The following is a 21,542-nucleotide window of genomic DNA, read 5'->3' on the forward strand; positions in this document are numbered from 1 at the left end:
ATACTTCCTTTTGTTTGTTTTAAACCTGCTGCCTATTAATAGGCATGTTCTTATTCTACTTGCATCATAAATGATCCACATCAGCAGTACTGGGTCAGGATGCAGTGGGGACAGAAAATTTTGCTTTGTTAGGCAGATGAATCCCCAGCCTTCCATCATGGAAAATGCCCCATGCTTTAATTATCATCACTGGATTCCTTATTCTTCCTTATTTCAGGATCGTCTTTGCAAAGCTCTCTCTTTTCTGGGAAGGAGGGACCCCTAAGGGGAATCATTTTAAAGTATTATTTAAAATATCTCCTGCTGGCGATGGTGGGTTTTGCTGTGTATATTTCAGTGAGCTATTTAAAACCCCTCACTTATGGTTTGGTTTTATTAACATTCCTCATGCAGATTGCCACAGCCTGAAAGCGAAGAGACGCTGGGGGACGGGACACAGAAGGGGGATAAAGGAGCAGCAACGAATCGTGGAAAAATCAGCAGCCTTCAGGACGCACGTGGTTTCCTGGGAATTTATGAAAACTCCAGAGATCTGCACGCGGTGGACGAGGGGATGCTGGTGGCCATGCCGAGAGCCCAGGTCCCCGCTCAGCGCGTGCTGCTGCGGGCTGTGAGGAGAAGGCTGCACTGGGGAGGGGAGGAAAGAAGGGGAGGAGATCCCAGGACTCTCGCATCTCCGCCTCCTCGCCCAGCAGCAGCTGCAGGATTTCATTCAAAGCTGCCGCGGCTGACTGAGCGGCGGGACTCAGAGCGGGGGTCCCCCTGCGCCCCCAGTCTGGGATTATAACGGGAGAGGCCAGTGGGGGCGCGATTGAGCGTCGGGGGAGCAGAGCCGGAGCGGGACCGAGGGGAACAGAGAAAACCTGCGGAGCGGGAGGAGAGGGCATCGCTCGCAGTCCGGATCCTGGGGGACCAGAGGGACTCACCCCAGAGCGCCCACCCGCATCGGCGGCTTCTTCTGTGCGCTGGGGTCTCCGTCAGCTCCGGGTTCGCCCTCTGCCTTGGGGGCTCCCCTGGCCGCTCTGGGGGTCCCCGCCCGTCCTCTTGGTTCCGTGGGGTCGCTGAGCGCCCCCTCGCGTTGGGAAGGCGCGGGGGGGGGGGGGGGAAACTCCGCTCCTCGCCTCCTCCTGGCTCCCCGTCTGCTTTCCCAGGTCCGATCCCCGCTCTCCCAAGCCGGGCTCTGCCTGCGTTTAGCAGGGCGAAGGGTCTCCCCTCTCTCGTTTCCTTGGCGGTGAGGACCTTCCCCATCTCCATTTTGGGGATCTCGGGTCTTCTGGGCTTGGGGGCGCCCCAGCAGTGAGCGGGGGTCTCCTCTCGGAGGCAGGGAAGAGTCACCTGCTCCTTGAATTTCTGGGGTTGTCTCCACTCTGCGGCGCTGGGGTCCTGATTGCGGGGTGGCGGGGGAGGGGGTTTCTCCCCTCACCATGGCCTTCACGTTCGCTGCCTTTTGCTACATGCTGTCCCTGGTGCTGTGCGCTGCGCTCATCTTCTTCGCCATCTGGCATGTGAGTATCCGACACGCCCTCCCCTCCCTCCAACAGCGCCCCGCCCCCAGCTCCCCAAAGCCCGGGACAGGGGCAGCCCCCTCCCCACCACGTCTCCCCCTGGCTCCAGGGCAGGGAGATCAGACGCTCCTGAGGTCCCGGCCCGGCTCAGCTCTTGGGAGCGCAGGAGACAGCTCAGATCCACAGCCCCAGTGACCCTCCGGTGCTGCGATGAGTCGAGGAGCGATAACAACGAGGCGCTGGGAAATGCCAGCCTCGGTGGTGGGTGCGTTTAGAAACGATTCCAGACAGAGGGAAAGAAACAACCTTTGAGCGCGGTGCGGGAGGGGGGACGAGAAAGGAAGCGTGTGACAACTGCAGAGGGATAAGTGGGACCCTTGGGCTGAAGGAAATGGGAATTTGCAGCACCCTCCGTTTTCCTTCGGGCCTCCGAGACGTGGCCTTTGTTGGCCTGTGCACCGGTGGAAGTGCTGAGGCCCCGGGCTCAGCGCACGTGGCTGGACTGAGCCGTCCGAAGCTATAGGAATTAGAGATGCAGGAAAAAGTAGCAGGGTGGGTGATAATGATGCGTGCTTTGCAGAGTAGGAGAGTTAAATCCCGGGGCTTGTCCACATTAAGCGCTGCACTGCCGAGAGGAAAGACCTGCCCAATGTACAGGGGTAGGCAGGACCCTTTGGCTGAACATAAGGGTAATTTACAGCGCACAGTCCGGGTCCGATGCTGCAAAAGCAGGAGATGAGCGGAGACAGAGCCAACCCTTTGGCTGAAGAGTAAAGCCGAGGACCCGACCACTTGTTAAAGACCCCCGGTACTTCTTGCTGGAGCAGGTGTGCGAACCTTTGTTTCATATCCAAAGCCAGCTCGGCTGAAGAGGCAACCTCAGGGTAAAGTTGCCCCTAGAGTTGGGTTTATATAAAACAAGCTTTTTGGAAGCCAAAGACCAGTGAAAAGATCCTCAGGATTTTTTAAAAAAATCACAATGAGGAGACCTTTGAAACGCATGTTCCCTGAATGCTGGGCCTGATCCTGTAAAGTGCTGAGCACACTCCACACCCACTGACTTTTATGAAAATCAAGGGCGCTCAGTGTCTCCATGTTCAGTTTGGGCCCATTGATCATGCTAATACATGAGAACTGGGAAGTAAAGTGCTAATCATTTTCATTGTCCAGGAAAGGAGGAATGGTGGAGCGTAAATACTGAAGAGTAAATTAGAGTATTTCACTTTTTTCAGTTTTAGTAATCTAATGTGTCACTAATTACATAGATGAGGACATTTGTGTTAAAATGTTGAATTTATTTAACCTGAGATTGCCCCCTTTTCCCACCCTCTTTAATTTTCCCACAGTTATGGATATGGGGTTCTTCATTTCCTGTCATAACTGTGTAGCTGTGTGGTGTTAAACAGCTTGGGGGATTTGTGTGTGGAAGGTAGGGTGTGTTTCAGTGATGGGTTATAGTTATCCGTATATATAATTTGCCAATCAATTTAAAATTGTTACATGTTTTAGAAGCCTTTGGGATGAAGATGTGCTGTATTAATAATTTCCTTAATGTCATAAAAATACCTACGTTGGGACCAGATAGAATAGAGCAAGATAACCTGGAAAAGGGAGACAGCACCATATAGAACTTATGGAACAGATGTCTAATGGAGCAGGATAGAGGGATTTAGGATTTATTATTAATGAAACATGGGAAGGACAGAGCTGCTAATTTAGGTCTGCTTAAGCATTTCAGGAATATTAAGTGAAAAGATAAACACGTCTATATAGTGAAACAATTTTTGTATCCTAATCATTCTAAGCTAATACAGGTGCAGTAACCAGGTTTCTAAGCGTTAATGCAACTGTAAAAGTTTTGTGATAGGTACTACCTCCATGAAGACATAGAGCACCTGCAGCCACTGAGCCAAATTTTTCTGATGAACTGGTGTAAATCAGTGGAACTACTCAATTTTCTCCAGTGTAATAAAACAGAAAGAGGCCTCGTCTCTTCTTGTAGAATGATAACAAATAATACTACTTAAATAAGTGGTTTATGAAAGTAGTAGAATAAAGATTAAATCCCACACCAACTTTTAAATGTGCCTTCTGTATGTAAATAAAAAACCTGACAGAGCTTTTATTATTCCCACAGTGAGAACAGTAATACTCCCATTTCTTATGAGATTTAACTGGAAGACAAGGATATCTGATGTAGTATATTTACTCTAGTCTTTTATTCGAAATATTTCAGTGCCGAAACCTTCCCATCCTTTCCCCAGAATCTGACATTGGTTCTTATATATTTATAAGGGAGAGTTGATGTATTCCAAATGGATTCTCAAACTCACAACAGAGGATCTTTTTAATGATTAAGATGGCTTGATTGTAAATCTCCTTAAACAGTTTGGCTACTATGACTAAACTGAAGATTGATCCAACACCCAAATACTCAATAACTTTTGAAAGGGGTTGGGAGATTCAAAAACTGAACCTGAATCTTAACTTTGGAATTATTTTAAAGAACCAGAACAAAATCCCATATTCAGACTTTGTGGTGTTCAGAGTCAGATCTGAAATTTGAGACTTCAGCAAGTTTTTAGAATGAATCCATAGTGGTTCAGAATAAAATTAAAGTTCTCATTTTCATCCGTACCTCATGCTAAATAGTACTAATGGTTTGTATAATGATTATTAGTATTACTGTAGTGCATAGGAACTGTGAAACCAAAATAAAAACAAAGACTGACAAAGGCTATTGTTTTATTTTTATTTATTTTTTACTTCCATAGAGCTTTTTATCTGAGATGCTAAAAGTTCTTTAGAAACATTAATACTTGTAGCATCCTAGTGAGGAAGATCTAATAATGGTATATAATATTTAAAGTAAATTATTTGAAGTGTGTGTAAATCAAAATCTAGATGAAACTGTTTATTATCTGGAAGAGTCAATACTATCTTTCCTACTTAAGGGCTGAGTGCACCATCCCTGCAATACTCCCAATATCTGCTTGCATGGAAAGAACTCTCTAGTTAGATGACCCATTGATTCAAAAAAATCCTGTGCACAGTTTAAACTTGTGATACTGTTGTTATCACTGCTGAAATTTCACCGATACTAAATTAGTGGTGGAAAAGTACTGAAAATTCACTGTTAACGCACTCCATAATATCAAGACTTAAATCCAGGTCTCTGTGGCATGGCAATCATCACACCTCTCAGAATTATTTTTATTTGGAATAGCATAGTGCTAAAGTCATTCTATATTATGGACATTCTGTCCTGCTCTTGTGGAAAAGTACTAGAGAACGTGGAAGAGAAGATGACTTCTCTATAAGTTTCTTTTAACCATTTTATGGAATTTAATAGAAAATTATATTCCTGCTATATAGTGGTTAAAAATAGTCTATAGAAAGGTTAGCATTTTCTGTGAAATTCTGTTGATGTTTAGAGTAAGTTTTATAGAGGCTTAGTCCTTTTCAAATTCTTTCTGTCTTTTTCATAAGGTTAACCTACTCAGGTCCTAAAGTATTTCCAAGAGCTTGTTCAAGATCTCTTATAGGGCCAGATTGTGAGACACTTGCTTATGTTTTGTTGTACCTTACTCTTTGAATTGTTACTTTGAATTCAGTGGGACTTCACATGAAGTAAGGCACTACTCAGTGTAAGGAAGGGTAGGGCAATTTGGCCCATAGATAATAAAGGTCTGATGTAATAAATATTACAAAAATAATTCTAAATGTTATAATATGACAAGCTGGTATGTCTACACTGACTCTGTATTGGTACGTCCAGTTAGCTCAATTGTGTTAACATGATTGAAAAATCCTATTAAGATGCAGGCTATCATGTATGAAGCCAGGCTAGTTGGCTGTGTTGTCTGGTGGGAGCCTAGCTTCAGATGTGTTAGCCTGCGTGTTAATGTGGCTTTTCAGTCATGTTACCCTAATTTGATCGAGATAACTCAACTGAAAAACTCACCTTTGCCCATCAAGGTATACTCTGTGGGATTGTAAAACATTGCAAAAATGTAGCAAGCTAGAATATATCCCTCTATTTTGAATTACTAGCTGAAGTAGCCTCCGTATGTAGATATTTGGCCAAATTCTGCTCTCAGCTGCATTCTTACAACTCAGCTGACTTCAGTAGAGCGGCATGGTGTAACTGATAGCAGAATTTTAGTCCAGTTGCTATATAGTTCGGTAGATTTTTCTGATTTAGTTATTAACCTAATAGAACTAAAGATCAAAGCTAACTCTATCCCCTCCTAAATCTCAGCTCTCATTGCTGCTCCCTTTAAACAACTTTCCAACTATCCAAATCAGGATTACTCTTTGTCCTCAACTAAGATTCCATTTATCTAAGCTATGTTAAGTCTTTTTGAGTTCCTAGCAGGACTTAAGGTGCCACATTCATCCCTGGTATAACTCCATTGATTTCAGTGAAGTTGCACTTGGATTGAATGTGACCCAAGATGTCTTAAATTGATGTTTATTCCCAGCCACTTGAAATGTGACTCCCTTATACAAAGTCCTACAACCTTGACACTCGCTTCAGATTAATATATTTGAACATCCATAAGTGAGGCCATCCTCTTTCAAACGTTTTAAGATGAAAGATGCTTATGCTTTCAAGTTTGTCACATTAAAAGCTACGTTATCAATGGAGAGCATGGCTTTTTCCAAAATCTCTTTTTTTATAGTACAACTTAGTAATAATTCATAAATGCAAAGTACTGTACTGTTAACATTAATTAACTGCATACAGTTTTGAGATCACACCACCACATTTCTTTGGTGTTAATGGAGTGTGTCCTGTGAATGCATAACAGTATTTAGTGCTCAGTGCTATGTAAGAATATATTAAGAATACAATTTTAATGGACAAAACTCATTTCACAATATTGAATATATATGTATAGAGCTAGTAGGGTTCATTCAGTGCTTGCATAAAGAATAACATAACATCACCTAAGCATACGGAGTATTTTGCTACAACCTTAGGTCCAAACAAGCCTTGTACTCCATTAGCCCAGTTCTCTGACATGGCAAAAGTAACAATCTTTGAAATCAATGGGAGTTACTTGTATCCTGGGGCAGGAGAATAAGACCCCAGAGCATGGCAATCCACATTCCTTTCCCTTATATTTAATGTCATGTTTTTTTAGGTGAGCGGAGGAAGAGGGGAAAAACATTAATCCTTAAAAAATTACATTCATATAGTTCTGAGCCTGACTTGAAACCACAAATATACATTTTAAGTTATATTTGTGACAGTGGGACAGGAACAACTTGTGTAGTGGGGGTGCTGAGAGCCATTTAACCAAACTGTAAACCCTGGATATGATGGAACCCCTTTCAAGCCAGAGGGTGTGGCAGTAACCTTAGTCCCAGCACTGATTATTTATGATGTATTTTGCCCCCGCCTGTTGTGCCTAGACATTATGGGGGCAGTTATTAATCCTGCATACCTTGGCACAGTGATATGGATTAAAGTTGGCATTTCAGTTTTAAGTGAAGATAGAGAATGATAACAGCAAGGAGGTATGACTCAGGAATCCTGTGTTCTGTGCCCAGCTTTGCAGCTGACTCACTGTGTGATTACTGGGCAAGTCATTTATACCTTTCTATGCCTCACTTTCCTATCTGTTAAATGTGGATAAATAGTATTCAATTCTCAGGGATGTTGCATGTGACCTTGGTCAATTTATATCTTCAGTGCTTTGAGATCTTCGAGTGAAAGGTGCAGTGTGTATACATATAATTTTGTTATTAATCACTCTGTATTTTCTTGCTGGTATAGATTTAATTTTATTGGAATTCAATTTTTAGTACTTTATGCTGGGATTTTCAAAGGCATCTGAGAGAGTTAGGTATTCAACTCCTTGAATTCAATGGCTGTTAGACAGCTAACTCCCAGAAGCTCCTTTAAAAGTGCTGGCTTTAATTTTTGTCAACCTGCATAAGCTTAATTTTGGAGATGGATGAAAAGAGCATAAGGGAATGTCTTAAAGTTCTGTGCTGATAGGGAAGTCAATAGTTCATTGCAGATAATCAGTGTACTTTAGTAACCAGACATACATGAGTAAGTCAGTATTTTTCACATATAATGCCTCACCTATTTCTTTAGCCATGGCTTGGAGGGTAGGTGTCTTACCTGGAAACTGTTAAAGTGATTTGTGAACTAGCTTGAGCCTGGGCCTCTCCTATGTAGAGGTTGTCATTGTCAGTCATCTTGGTTCAAATTATTTGCAATGCATTAGAGTATGCATTGGACTGAAAGTCATTTCCTTCAGGGGTTGAGGTTAGCCTTGAATTTACCTCCAATTATACATGGTTAATACCATCCCTGAATGATTGATTAACAGTAATTTATCTGAGTACACTTTACGATTCTTTGGAGTTAAGGCAAGGGTGGGTCAAGGTTGAGGCACATGGACAGAAAAGTTACACTGCCATTGCCTGTTTTGTACCTGTTTGTTGAAGATTTTTCTTCCCTTCCCCCTCAGCTGAGCTGAGCTGAGCCCTTTGGCTGAGCCCATTGATACCTGCAGATTTCCTAAATTCTCCAGTTTAAGGAATGAGACTGAGATTGAAATCTTCTCTCACTGTTCTGTAGACTCAGAACACCACCAGGCTGGGCTGACCATAATGCATTTTAAGTCAGCTAATAACTACCTTTGGAAAAGTTTGTCATATTAAAGTTGTCTTTAGCAGCCCCAACAGCATCAATATGGTAGACAAATGAATTTTATGTCTTGAAAAAAGAAATAGATTTCAGTTTGTTTACTTTGTCTCATTTAAATAAATAAATCTTTGAAGGATTTATGAGTTGTTGCAAAATTAAAAATACAGTAACTCCTCGTTTAACATTGTAGTTATGTTCCTGAAAAATGCAATTTTAAGTGAAACGATGTTAAGCGAATCCAATTTCCTCATAAGAATTAATGTAAATGGGGGGGTTAGGTTCCAGGGCAGCTTCCCCTACTCAACCCTCAGCCCACCCACTCCACGCCTTCCCCCAAGTCCCCACCCTTGACCCACCTCTTCTCCCCCCCACCTCCTCCCCCTTTACTTCGCACGCTGTGTCCTGGCTCCTCCTCCTCCCTCCCCTCCTTTCTAAATGCCGCAAGCCAGCTGATTGCCACGTTCGGGAGGCAGGGGAGGGAGGAGGAGTGTGCGCGCCAAATCCTTTCTCCTCCCCCCTCCCTCTTGCCAGGGAAATCAGCTGGCTTGCGGCATTTAGGAGGCAGGAGGGAGAGGGGAGGAGTGAGGACTTGGCGCAGGCTCCTCCTCCCTCCCCCCTGCCTCCTTCCCGGGGCAATCAGCTGGCTTCTGGCATTCGGGAGGGAGGGACGGAGGGGGAGCCTGCGCACTGAGTCCTTGCTCCTCCCCCCTCCCTCCTGCCTCCAAAATGCCGCAAGCCAGCTGATTGCCGTGGGAAGGAGGCGGGGAGAGGAGGGGGAAGGCACTGATCCGCAGGGTCTGCCGGCAGGCGGGAAGCACTGTGGGGGAGGAGGGGCGTAGGGAGGCTGCCAGCTGTAGAGAAAGCAGGCAGCCAAACAACGTAAGAGTGGAGCGTTGCACAACTTTAAATGAGCATGTTCCCTAATTGATCAGCAACGTAACAACGAAACAGCGTTAAGTGGGATGACTTTAAGTGAGGAGTTACTGTAGTAAAATCATTTAATGGGTCCAGAAAAAAAAGCCAGTGTGTATGTTTGAACTGTGCACATCGAGATTATTCTGGGGAGAGATTCTAAATTGTAAGTGGGTAACCATCTTGAGCTTACAAGTAGCTCCAGATGCTTTCCAAGTCACAGCCACTTCATCATCAATGAGCCATGAATTATTCTGTGGAGCCTTATGTGAATTTTTATTGGCGTCACAGAACTGTTATAATGTAATTTGAACAGTGGCCAACACTGTTTCTGAACTTATGTTGGCTTTAGAAGGAAAATCTGCTTATTGCTGGCATTTTTCCTCTTAGTTGGTTTAATATTTTTTTTAAAAGCACAAGCAATCTGCCTATTATTACAGTGTTTCCTAATAAGCAGGGCAACACCACTGCCACGTTTTATTGGGCCATTAACATACCTCTCAGATGGGTTGGGAGGAGTGAAGTTATAGGCACTTGTATAAATTTGTATCTTCAGCCACACAAGATATATGTTAATTCAATCCTATAATGTATTAATTCAATTATAAAACGGATCCCGTGTTTTACAGTTGATTTTTCTTCTAAATACAAAAAATCTTTTTATCAAATATCTTTCCAGTAAATTGGGAAGTCTGCATTGCCATTGTTGTTCCTGTTCAATGGGTAAAGAATACTTACCCCTGAAGGAGAGTGAGAGTCAGTGGAGAATCTTGAACCTAAACCTCTAGATATTGGGGTATCCACAAGGATTGTCAACTCCTTGACTTCTCTTCCTTCCCCAGCTTCCTTGACAGCACAGCTCACTTATGAGCAATATTGCGATTGACAACCAGCAGAGTCTCCATCTTTTGCAGACTGTCCTTGAGCCAGGTCATTCTCATTGAAGTCTCTATCTTGGCCAGTTACTAGGAAAGCAAGGAAGCTGTGCTGTCCAGGTTTGCAGGAAAGGGGCTATAGGTTGTACATCATCCAGTTTAGAGCTGGTCTGGAATTTTTTTGACTAAAAGGGGAAACAGAAAGGAAGGCAGCCACCTGTGATTCACCTGATTTGGAGCAGGGACCTGAAACTGAGTCTCTCACATCCCAAGTGATTTCCCTAACCACCAGCTTATTCTTGGGCTCTCTTTCTCAGAACTCTCCTGTAGGAGCTATTCCACTTTGTATTAATAATGAAATATTCAGTGGGCCAAAGAGATTGATTCTAGAGCCCAGTCGTTATGGCCCACACCTGGGACATGGGAGAGTCAGCTTCAAGTCCCTCTTTTGAATCAGGCAGGGCAAGGACTTGAGCTTGAGTCTGCCATGATCCAGATGAGTTCCACCAGGCTATAGAGTATCTTCCTGTCTCACTTCTTGTGAAAAATTTCATCCCAGTGAGGAATGGGCAAATGTTTGAAATCTAAAAAATGACTGACAGCATGGTAGCCCCAAATATCTTTCAGTCTTTTCTGGTGGCCTACGTATTGCACAGGAAGGGTAACAGAATCCAACCTTAGGGACTTTGTATGAGAAACAACACAGGAAGGAACGGAGCCACCAAACAATAACCTCCTCCAGCCCTGTCAGTTGCTATTTCAGCAGTTACGTGACACACATAGTCATAGTGATACTGAAAATGTCTGAGCTTTCTCTCTGGCTTCCCTGTGTCCTGTCTCATGTATTTATTTTACCACAAAGGCAATTGCTAATTCAGCACTTTTACAATATTGTTACCCAGACAGGCTAGTTACACTCTAATATTTGATGATTTGCAGTGCCCTCTAATAGAACCTTTATCAATTATACCCCAAAGTACAGTTCTGCTTCATATAGTGCAGTTAGAATGATTTTATACTATGAGAAGTGAAGAACTTTATAAACTCTCCTCTACATTATGCTTTGATGTTTCACATTTGGATTTTTTATACACACACACAAACAATGGGCAACAAGCAGGCTCTTTTGTTCTGGTAGAGCAGCATACAGCCCAGGAGATCAGCATCTCCTTCATTTGCTTTAATCCCTGGTAATTTTGTATTAGCTTCTTTTGATGTGGCAATTGGACATTCGTTAAGGGTTAATTACTAGCTGCAGCATATACAGAATACAATAGTCATCCCACTGAAAAGAGTTGCATGGCACCCCCTGTTAAAAACATGATTGTTGAAAATTTAATGATTTTAACTGAATAGGAAAATAGTGGACAGTTGGAGGCAGTGTTGTCTAATGGTTAGACTGGGAGCCAGGATTCCTGGGTTCTGTTCCAAACTCCCCCACTGATTCTATTTTGTTACCTGGATGAATCATTTAATCTCTGTGTGCCTTAATTTTCCCTTTTTGTATAATAAATATCATACTTACCTACATCACACGGGGATGTGATGCTTTCTGAATAATTTGCAGCATTCCCAATTCCAAGCATTCAAACATAATGACTCAGGCCACCAAAATCATAACTGGATTTAAAAAAAAATTAAAAAAAATAAAGTTAGAGTTATTTGCCTTCTGGTTTTTGAAATTTTAGGTTGCTCTCTGGTTACATTTTCAAGCTTTATTACGCAACTAGAAGGGCCAGAAACTTTTTTTTTTTAAAAAAAAAAAGCAAACTGAGAATATCACCTAATCACTTGAATCCAGGAACTGGAACTTTAAGAAAAATCTCAAATATTCTGACAACCCAGGAAGAAATGGAAACAATTGGCAACACTCCTTGTACAGTCTTTTGTGATTCTTTGATGATAGATACTATATAAATGTCAAGTGTTGTTATATGGGCCAGCTGTTTAGGTGCAGTAAAGTTCAATTTCCTATAAATCTAAATGCCAACCATCTTCATGCTGTGTGTCACTCTTTTAAGTGTTTGAATGTTTAAAGTCAATGTTCTGTCTTGTTATTATGTTTTCAAGTTAAGAGTGCTGGGTTCATAGCTAACATCACTATGCATGATTTTTTCCTCCCCTTAATAACATTTTAAAGAGAACTAATTGCTCACATATTGACAGCCCAGAAGACTAAAGCTCTTTCATACATTCACAGGATGGGTAGAGCTAGACAGAAATGGTGAAAGTTCTATCAAGATCATTTGGCTACATGCACTTCAACCTTGACCTGTTGTTACTATTACTAACTCAGCAATTACAACAGATCCTCAGAAATGCCATTTCTGTTTGGATACAAGCTCAAGGCTAACCACATTCCTTAACCAGACCATATCCCTTTCGTTACACGAATGTGTTTCATGAGAACATACGCAACTGGAGGGATAGAACAGGAAGATGCTTTTAAGACCAGCATACTTGTCGCTCCTGTGGTTATCTTAACCAGGAGCGGCGCCAAGGTTTCTGACACCCTAGGCGGGCGGCCATTTCGCTGCCCCCCGCCGGTCCGGTAGACCTACCGCAGTCATGCCGGCGGACGGTCCGCTGCTGGAAAGGCACTGGTGGAGCTGCCGCAGTGATGCCGGCGGGCGGTTCGCTGGTCTAAAGACTCCGGTGGACCTGCCGCAGGCATGACTGCGGCAGCTCCGCCGGAGCCTTTCCAGCAGCGGACCATCCGCCGGGATGACTGTGGTAGGTCCACCTGACCCACGTGCTGCCCCCCTGGCAAAATAGCGCCCCCCCCAAATTCTGGCACCCTAGGCCATTGCCTAGGTCACCTAAATGGTAGTGCTGGCCCTGATCTTAACCTCATCTTCCTACTTTACCACCTATCCCTTTCTTCTTATATATCTCTCCACTTTTCTTTGATTGCTCTCCTCCCATAACCAGAGGTGCAACCACTACTGGAACAAACATGTGTTTTCCTTCCCTTGGTGATGTCCACACCCAACTCTGCATGCTCTGTGGATGGAGAGGAAAAAATGGAAAGATCTTGGAACCTTTCCCTGAAAGGCCCCTTTGCTGCTGCTCATCTCCACTTAATATCCCTGGAGTAAACCTTGTCTCTCCTACCCTAGCTCCCGCTGGAGTCATTTGGCTCCTGCTGTGCTGCAGATGGCAGAACCTGCGGGGGGAGGAAGCAGCACAGATGCCCCAGCACTTCCTTCTGGGGCCCCACAACAGGCCCCTTTCCTCCACCGTAGGAGGACTACAAAGCACAAGGAGGTTGAGCAGGAAGGAATCTGGGGATAGAGAGAGCATGGAGGGGAGAAGGAGGAGGTGAGGAGTGTAACAAGGTGACATCTTTCTTTTGCTCTGTCTATACAGACTTGAAGATGTTCATTTGTCAAGCACCCAAGTGCAGTGTATTTTCATTTGCTTTTCCCACCACCTTACTGAGCCATACCCCATAATTATTTACACTTTCAGTTTCTCCTCAGTTCTCTGCCAAGGAAAGGAAAGGGAAAAGATCTCTGTACTCAGCATTCCTTCTCAGTTCTGGCTCTGCTAGCCTGCCCCTCTCTCTCTCTCCTGCACTTCCCTCCTGTGCTTCTTACGCTTACTATGTTAATGGGCCAATTTGCTCATTACTCCTCTCCCAGCCCATTCTAATCCACTTATTAGGCCCCATCATGTCCACCCTGCAGGGGAATTAATTGGTGTTTCAGTGACTAGAGTACTGATTCAGCTGTTGGTTCCCAGCACTCAGTCACAAAGAGAAAAGAGACCATGTATGTGCACGTGTGGGTGAGAGGGAAAGAAGGAGGGGATAGTAAGCATAACAGTGCTTGGTGTTGAGTATAGGAATGGAAGAGGAGAAAGTTGGAGAAGAGGAGGCTGCATGAGTCTGTAAGGTGAAGCTGAATGTATGTGTATGTGGAGTCTCTTGGGATAGCCTGTGTAATGAGTCCTATGTAGTTAGGATGGGGGAGCCTGCATGCATGTGTGAATGGATGTGTGGGGGAGGCAGCCCACAAGTGTGAGTGGGTTCTGGGGGACCTTCAGGTGTTTGTGTATTTTGCTGGAATTTGGGGGAAGGCAGTAGTACATGTGTGAGAAAGTGGGAATGGGAGCACAAGACAGAAGAAAAGAGGGAAAGAGCAGGGTCAGCCTCAGGGAAAATGGCACCCTGGGTGAACTTGTATTTTCGCACCTCTGGCCTCCACTGCCTCCCCATCCATCCCCTGGTTCCCCTGCCTCTCCCCCATTCCTCCCCCCCCAATTGCCCTGAGCTCCCTTTCACAGCCTTACACCCCAGGCCCACCCTGTTCCTTGCCTCTTGATCATAGCTCCTCCCTGACCACTGTGCCCTGGGTGGTCTACCACATCGCCCACCTGTAAGGACAGCCCTGGGAGAGAGATGGAAGCATTGGGGAATGGAGGAAGAGAACTCAGCACAAGAAAACGAGAGGAAGGGATGTGTGAGAGGAGAAGGAACAATGTTCACAATATAGAAATAATATTGAGATAATAGACTGGAAAGACAGAGAAGATAATAAGAGAACTAAAAAAGTGAAGGAAGAGAAGAGATGAAGCTAGAGGAGACAAAGTCACATTTAAAATGTTCACTTAATAGAACATATAAATGCCAAGACAGTTGTCATAAACAGATAGCTAAGGGTTAATGTTCTTTTACCTGTAAAGGGTTAACACAGGGAACCAAACACCTGACCAGAGGACCAGTCAGGAAACAAGACTTTTTCAAATCTGGGTGGAGGGAAGTTTTGGGTGTGAGTCCTTTGTTCTTGGTCTGTTCTTTTCTCGGCTCTGAGAGTGACCACAGGAATCTCCAGGCTTTCTAATCTTCTGTTTCCAAGTTGTAAGTACAAGGATAGTAAGACAATAGGTTTATATTGTTTTTTTGTATTTACATGTGTGTAGTTGCTGGAGTGTATTCTTTTTGGATAAGGCTGTTTATTCATTTTTCTTTTAAGCAATTGACCCTGTATATTGTCACCTTATACAGAGACCATTTCATGTCCTTTCTTTCTTTTGATATAAAGCTTTCTTTTTAAGACCTGTTGGAGTTTTTCTTTAGTGGGGACTCCAGGGAATTGAGTCTGCAGCTCACCAGGGAATTGGTGGGAGGAAGAAGTCAGGGGGAAAATCTCTTTGTGTTAGATTTACTAAGCCTGACTTTGCATACCCTCTGGGTGAGGGGGAAGAGAGATTAGCTCTCTCGGTACTTGTGTTTCAAGGACTTGAAACAGGGAGGGTAGAATCCCTTTGTTTAGATTCACGGAGCTTGCTTCTGTATATCTCTCCAGGAACCCAGGGAGGGAACACCTGGAGGGGAGGAGGGGGAAGGGAAATGGTTTATTCCCCTTGGTTGTGAGACTCAAGGAATCTGAGTCTTGGGGTCCCCCAGGGAAGGTTTTGAGGAGACCACAGTGAGCTAGGCACTGTATAATTCCTGGCTAGTGGCAGCAATTACCAGGTCCAAGCTGGTAACTAAGCTTGGAGGTTTTCATGCTAACACCCACATTTTGGACGCTAAGGTCCAGATCTGGGAAGAAATGTTATGACCACAGTATAATCAGTAACAGAATATAGGAAGCTTTTTAAAAAGAAAACGGATAGGATAAAATGGGCTGTGAGGGCGAGACTGGAAACTTGCTAAGGGTCAGCACTGACTAGTTGTCCTGCCTCTTTCCTATGATTTTTGTCTTTCTTACTCTGAACAGAATTCCTTCTCCTGGTCTCTCTCCTCCCTCCCATCTTCACCTGCAAATATTTTCTCTGGTTGCATCTAGACCAGTAACTTATTCCATCTGTTTATTACCCTTTGCTTGACGTGATTCTGGAGAAACTTCCCATTTACTCTTAGCTTTGGGTTATTATGTCCCTAAGCTTTTGAACCCTTATATAGAAAATACTCCATTTCCTTCTAAGAATGTAACTCTAAGAAGAAAAGACAGTGTGGATTTTATGCATTTGTTTTTCCTCTTGATGTTCCATGGGGAATAATTGATATATACTCTGTGAGTGATAGAAAAAAAAGAAACAAAGGAAAGTGGAAGTATTACACAGGAGCATATTGCACGAATAATCTGCAAATGATTTTGAATGGGGAGAGAAAACAAGGGCAGAAGAACATTTCCTTTCATGACCGTAGATGGGCCAGTTACATGGTCCCTGGTCAGAATTAATCTGGGAACCACATGGCTGATGGTGTGAACTCTTGTAATATGCACACTTTTTGGAAAATTTCTTTCTTGTTAGAGATGGATCTTGTTGGCTCAGAAAACTGGAAAAGCCTGATTTCCACTGAAATCAGGCCCACAGAGTGCCCATTTGGACTTTGGTGCTGCAGGCAGAGGAAGCCCTCCACTGCTGCTTACACATATCACAGCGATCAGCTTGCTAGAGGATTGCACACCTCATTGCTTATGCAGGCTGAGCTGTTAGCCCAGCTGGGCCCTTGCCCCACTATGGCCTGCCTTCCTAGCCAGGCCCTTTTCCCTTTGCCCCCAGCTCTGGCCAGCCCTGATAACACACAGCTCAGCCTACATAAGCAACACAGTATGCAGTCCTCTAGTAATAAACCTGTGATGCACAGATGTGTAGGTAATAAATTTCAGTTGTTTATTTCCTGGCTGCAGCTTCCTGATTTGGGCCTGGGGTGTAAAACAAGGAGTAACAGGAGGCAATGCAGCTCCCTCTCTTATACTAAAGCAGAGGGGAGCCCTCCCTCCTCTGCCTGTCTTTTTGTCTTGGATAAACAGCAATTCCCTGCAGCTCCTGCTACTCCTTCGCTAGGGTGGGCACAGCTCCCACTCCTGGCTCAAGCTAATGGACCCACTGTATGGGTGACTGTCAGAAAGGTTAATGCTGCTGCCACATGACAGTGGTCAGTGTTCTTTGATGTCAGTGGTTTCTATTAGATGCTTGTGCTGCAAAATTCAAATCCAAATTTTCCCAGAATTTGGGGTTGTTGTGATCTGGGTTTTCTGGGATGGTACATTATAGAAATTAGGGCAAGCTGCAAAGTTTGGATGTGGATTTGAACTTCCCATAATTCAAGTGTGTTTGGGTATGGGTATTTGGTTCAGACCCATCTTTATTATGGGCTTTCCAGGCAGGAAGAGAGAAGAGAAACTGGTTGGAGGACTCATTGTTGAATAACACAAGAACGAGTTCCCTGCTCACCTAGTGTGAGACAGTCCCTGGGAATTCATCCCAGGATATTTTGTGGCATTCAAACGTCAGAGTAAACTAGTTCATAAACAATAAGTCATGACTTTCCTAATGTCAGGGGCGGCTCTACATATTTTGCCGCCCCAAGCACATCAGGCAGACTGCCTTCGGTGGCTTGCCTGCGGCAGGTCCCTGGTCACGCGGATTCGGTGGCACGTCTGCGGGAGGTCCGCCGAAGCTGTGGGACCACCGGACCCTCCACAGGCATGCAGCCAAAGGCAACCTGCCTGCCACCCTCGTGGCGACCAGCAGAGTGCCCCCTGTGGCTTGCCACCCTAGGCACACGCTTGGCATGCTGGTGCCTGGAGTCGCCCCTGCCTGATGTGTGATGTCAATGTTGTGTTGTTACCTGGCCAGTCAATAAAGTATTGCATTGGGTTTTCTGGGTATAGTTAATACCTGCCTGTGAACCCTTTAAAAAAAGTTAAGTTACAGCAGGGAGGTGTTTCACCATTGTGTAATGGAACTTTCTACAACAAACTATTGGCTTCCCTGTACTGCATGTAGTAATAGGAGGGTTCTAAATCATAATAATAATTAATAATGGAAGAATTGTGACAACAGTATGATGAAGTCCCTCCAGTAAAGAAAAGCCTGACAGTCTGGGCTTCAGAAATTCTTCCTCAACTTGAAATTTGTTTTGAAATGTATTCTGACTGCAGATATAGTAAGTAAAATCATCAGCCTGTTTAGGAACAGGCTCCATACAACTACATTTGCAATGTCTCTTCCACATAGCTTGCTTGTTTTCATCTCCATAATGAACACCAGTGCACAGCTGATTTCCCCAGCTGAATTCACTTGGTGCTGCATAGAAGTCCCTGAGTGAGTTTAAAGCTCTGATGGAGGCACAGAGAATTTCTGAACCTTTGTTTGTGGATTTGGTAAATAGTTGGATCCTCTTTCTCCCCCTCTCTAGAAAAGACGGTTGAAATCCTCCAGTTTTGGCAGCCATCTTGTTACACCAATTATATTAGACCAGTAAAAACCAGCAGGATATTATTAAAGGGGACAAGACATTTGTCACATTTATTGTCAATACCATAATAAAATAAAAGATAACAGCAAACAATGTTGTTTGGCTACTTATTCCTATATATATATATATATATATATATATATATATATATATATATAAAATCAATTCACACAATCATTCATACAAGTTCTGTATAGATATTATAGTTACCAGCCTAAAGTTGCTTGTGACAGAATACTGGCCAGGTACCCTGTACACAAGAGTGGAGCCGAGTCCCGGTCAGGTGCACCTGGTGCTCCTGGAGGCTGGCAGCAGAACCATAGACTAAAAGTCCTCAGTCTTCAGAGTCCAGTTTTATAGGGATTTTTCCCTATGTTAGTTCATGGGAGTTGTTTCATTCTGCTGTTGCTAGATCAATCAGCAGGTGGCTGGCTCCATTCTGTCAGATGTTTGTTAGGTGCTTGGAGTGGATTCCAGTTCGCCCTCTGGGGGTCATCTGGTTGATGCCACTTGACACCTTCTTCAGCCGACACTGAATTTTTTCAGGCTGGTAACTCTCTAACCATTCATTCATCATTTATACTAGGCACTCATTCACATACACTCTTTATCTTTTGGGGTGTGACACTCCCTGTCTTTAGATAAAAATGAATTTACAGAGGTGGGGGTCTCTATTTGTAGTAATTATACAGTTTTGCCTGAGGCATAGGGTCAATTGACGGCTTGCACGCTGAGTCAATTAACCAATTTAGCAGCTTAGGAGTCAATTGACAGCTCGCCTGCTGAGTCAATTGACCAGTTTAGCAGTTTACATCGGCTATTACAAACTAAAGTAGCGACTACAAAGTTTCTCTTAGAGAACAGGCACTTAGAGTCCATTGACTTTTATACAAAGTATCTCTTTTGAGCAGGCTTCACACAGACACAGCTATTTCTAACAATAAATCATTACAAATTTACTTCTAACATAAACCTTAAGTTATAAAGTATCAATTAACAATAAATCAATAAATCATTTCTCACATAAACCATGTTTAATATAAACCTTTTTTTTAATATCCCTACAATCTGGTAAACAAGGAACATATTTCAGTGGCTGGGGCTGAGGAGGTGGAATGTATATGTCAGTCCCATATCTGCCAGTGAAACCTCTTCTTTCAGTTGCCATTGGATAAGATGGTTTTAAAAACAGGTGCAAAAATCTGTCAGTTGTTGCCTGTCAAGTCAGCCATCTGTGAACATGTTCTCAACCATCTTATGATGCTGGAAACAAAACCAATAACAAGTGAATACGGATTCCTTTAACTTCCAAAATGTGTTTGCTTTTCCCAGGCATTGCCTGCAGTGTTACAATAATAATATTTAATAACTTACATGGAGACAGGGTCCTTCAAGATAAAAATTGCTATCCTTAAAATAAACATCCTTATAAACTTCCAAAACTTGGGTTTTCATGACAGAGTTCTTCATTCTCAAAGTAACAGATGAATTCTTTTAAGTGACTGCCACATAATGATCCTTAGAAGTTTGCACTGTACTTGTCCACTTGCTTGGAAATCTGACTTGGCTCTAGCTGAGGCTGCTTGCCACACTTGTATGTCCATACAGTCACGTCTATATGGGGAAATTTGCCACCATAACAATACCACTGTAGTCATAGTGGTATAAGTTTTTGTGTGGACACTCTTTTTCCAGAATAAAGGATGGTGTATAATTATGCCACCAAATTTTCCTGAGTAGACAAGCTGTTAAAATCATATTTACAGAGTCAAGACTGAGCCTGTGTTGTGAGTATGTCTTTAATTTGTCATACTGTAATGCCATGTAAAAGACATAGTAGGTTAGCTTAAATCACTGAGAAAGTAAAATGAGATTTTCATGCCTTTTGAGTTAGCTAAAATACTACAGTAGTTAGTGCCTAAGAGGCGAAAATCATGTTTGGTAGTTGGACTAAACCTGATACTCTTCTTTCCTTAGCACAACCAATAACAAACCTAGAATTTAACTTCAAGAAAAAGATTAAGACCAAGTGGCTGGGTTTAAATTGGTGCAACTCAGATTGGAGCCAACGGAAATTGTGCCTGCTTACACCAGGGCTGAATTTGGCCTTCAGTTCAGAAAGATGTTTTTAAGTGGTGGCAGATGCATTAGCAAGTTCAAATCAGATGGAGCAAGAAAGTGCCGTATGGTTATTGATGGGAAATCTGACAAAAACAGTTTAAAACCACCCAAGGGTGAGAAATTTGCTATTTTCAATCTTAACCCGAAAGGCATTGCCTAAAGCAGACAACTAACAACACGTGTTAGCTATGGGGGTTGCATTTATTACATTTTATATTAGTCCATTACTATTAACCTCTTCAGCAATGTGGTATTCTGGAGGCACTAATCTGTTTAGGCTTAGACATTCTTATTCTAACATTCCTGCTTTTCTATGTTACTCCCAGGCTCATTCTCTTGCCCCTCCCCCCCAATAATCTATAGGTTACAGCTTTCTCTCCCGCTCCCGTTATTATTCTGTGGGTCACTTCTACTCAACACCAAATGCATTAACCAAGTTAGACGTGCACCCCACAAACATATAAAATGTATACAGCTCCAGATTTTATGTGGTCCGGTGTAGAGTTGGGCCAAAACTGGAACTGTCAAGCTGTACTCCTTTGACTTTCTAGATGTATAGGTTCAGATTCAAATCCCTGGATCTGAAGCTTCTGTAAAATATTGGCCTTCAGTCAAAGCTGGAAGGAAACCTCGGTTCTATGTTTGGTTGGGGCACAGACAGAAATCTCGAAGTGTTCTGACAAAATTTCGACTCAAGATCACAGAAATTCCCCAGGATCAGTTGATCTTTTGAGAAAAGTTTGTGAGATTTCAGTGACAACACTACCCAGATCTAACTCTGTCTTGACTGCCAAAAAAGGTGTGTTTTTACTGTGGGATAAATAACCCATGTTAGCTATCCCACTGTAAAATCCTAATGAAAGCAGGCATTTGTAGTTTTTACTGGGAGGTAGCTAGGTGAGGTCAGCACTCCACTCCACCACCACCTCCAAAACCCCATGCTTGACCTTACCTAGTTTATCTTGTGGTAAAACTGTAGTGTAATGTTTCCACCAGGTTTTTAATGCAAATTAGCTATTCCACAAAAATGCACCTTTTTTGGCAGTGAAGATAAACCCTGAATCTGAACCTTGAACTACAGCTTATGCCTGATTCTGAACACTACCTCCTTGGCCCATGTACAATTCTGACTAGAGCTAGCTGGCTTTGTTTGAGTTTCAAAAATAAAGGCATTTTGAAATTTTAGAGTGATTTTTTTCCCTCCTGTTTTTTGACATTCTCTAGAACTTATCATCAAACTT

At 43.2% G+C, this 21,542-nt stretch overlaps 1 protein-coding gene across 1 annotated transcript in view; it reads left to right on the forward strand.

Annotated features, from left to right (window-relative positions):
• The first annotated feature begins 1,296 nt into the window (after positions 1-1,296).
• The window catches only part of CNIH3 (cornichon family AMPA receptor auxiliary protein 3), an 80,907-nt gene continuing 60,661 nt past the window's right edge, over positions 1,297-21,542 (forward strand). Inside the window, exon 1 of the mRNA XM_050948646.1 lies at positions 1,297-1,505. Within this exon, the coding sequence (XP_050804603.1) occupies positions 1,425-1,505 (81 nt within the window). The 5' untranslated portion in view covers positions 1,297-1,424. The remainder of the gene's footprint in view (positions 1,506-21,542) is intronic.

Source organism: Gopherus flavomarginatus, chromosome 4 (assembly GCF_025201925.1).
Source record: "Gopherus flavomarginatus isolate rGopFla2 chromosome 4, rGopFla2.mat.asm, whole genome shotgun sequence".
NCBI classification, from domain to species: Eukaryota; Metazoa; Chordata; order Testudines; family Testudinidae; genus Gopherus; species Gopherus flavomarginatus.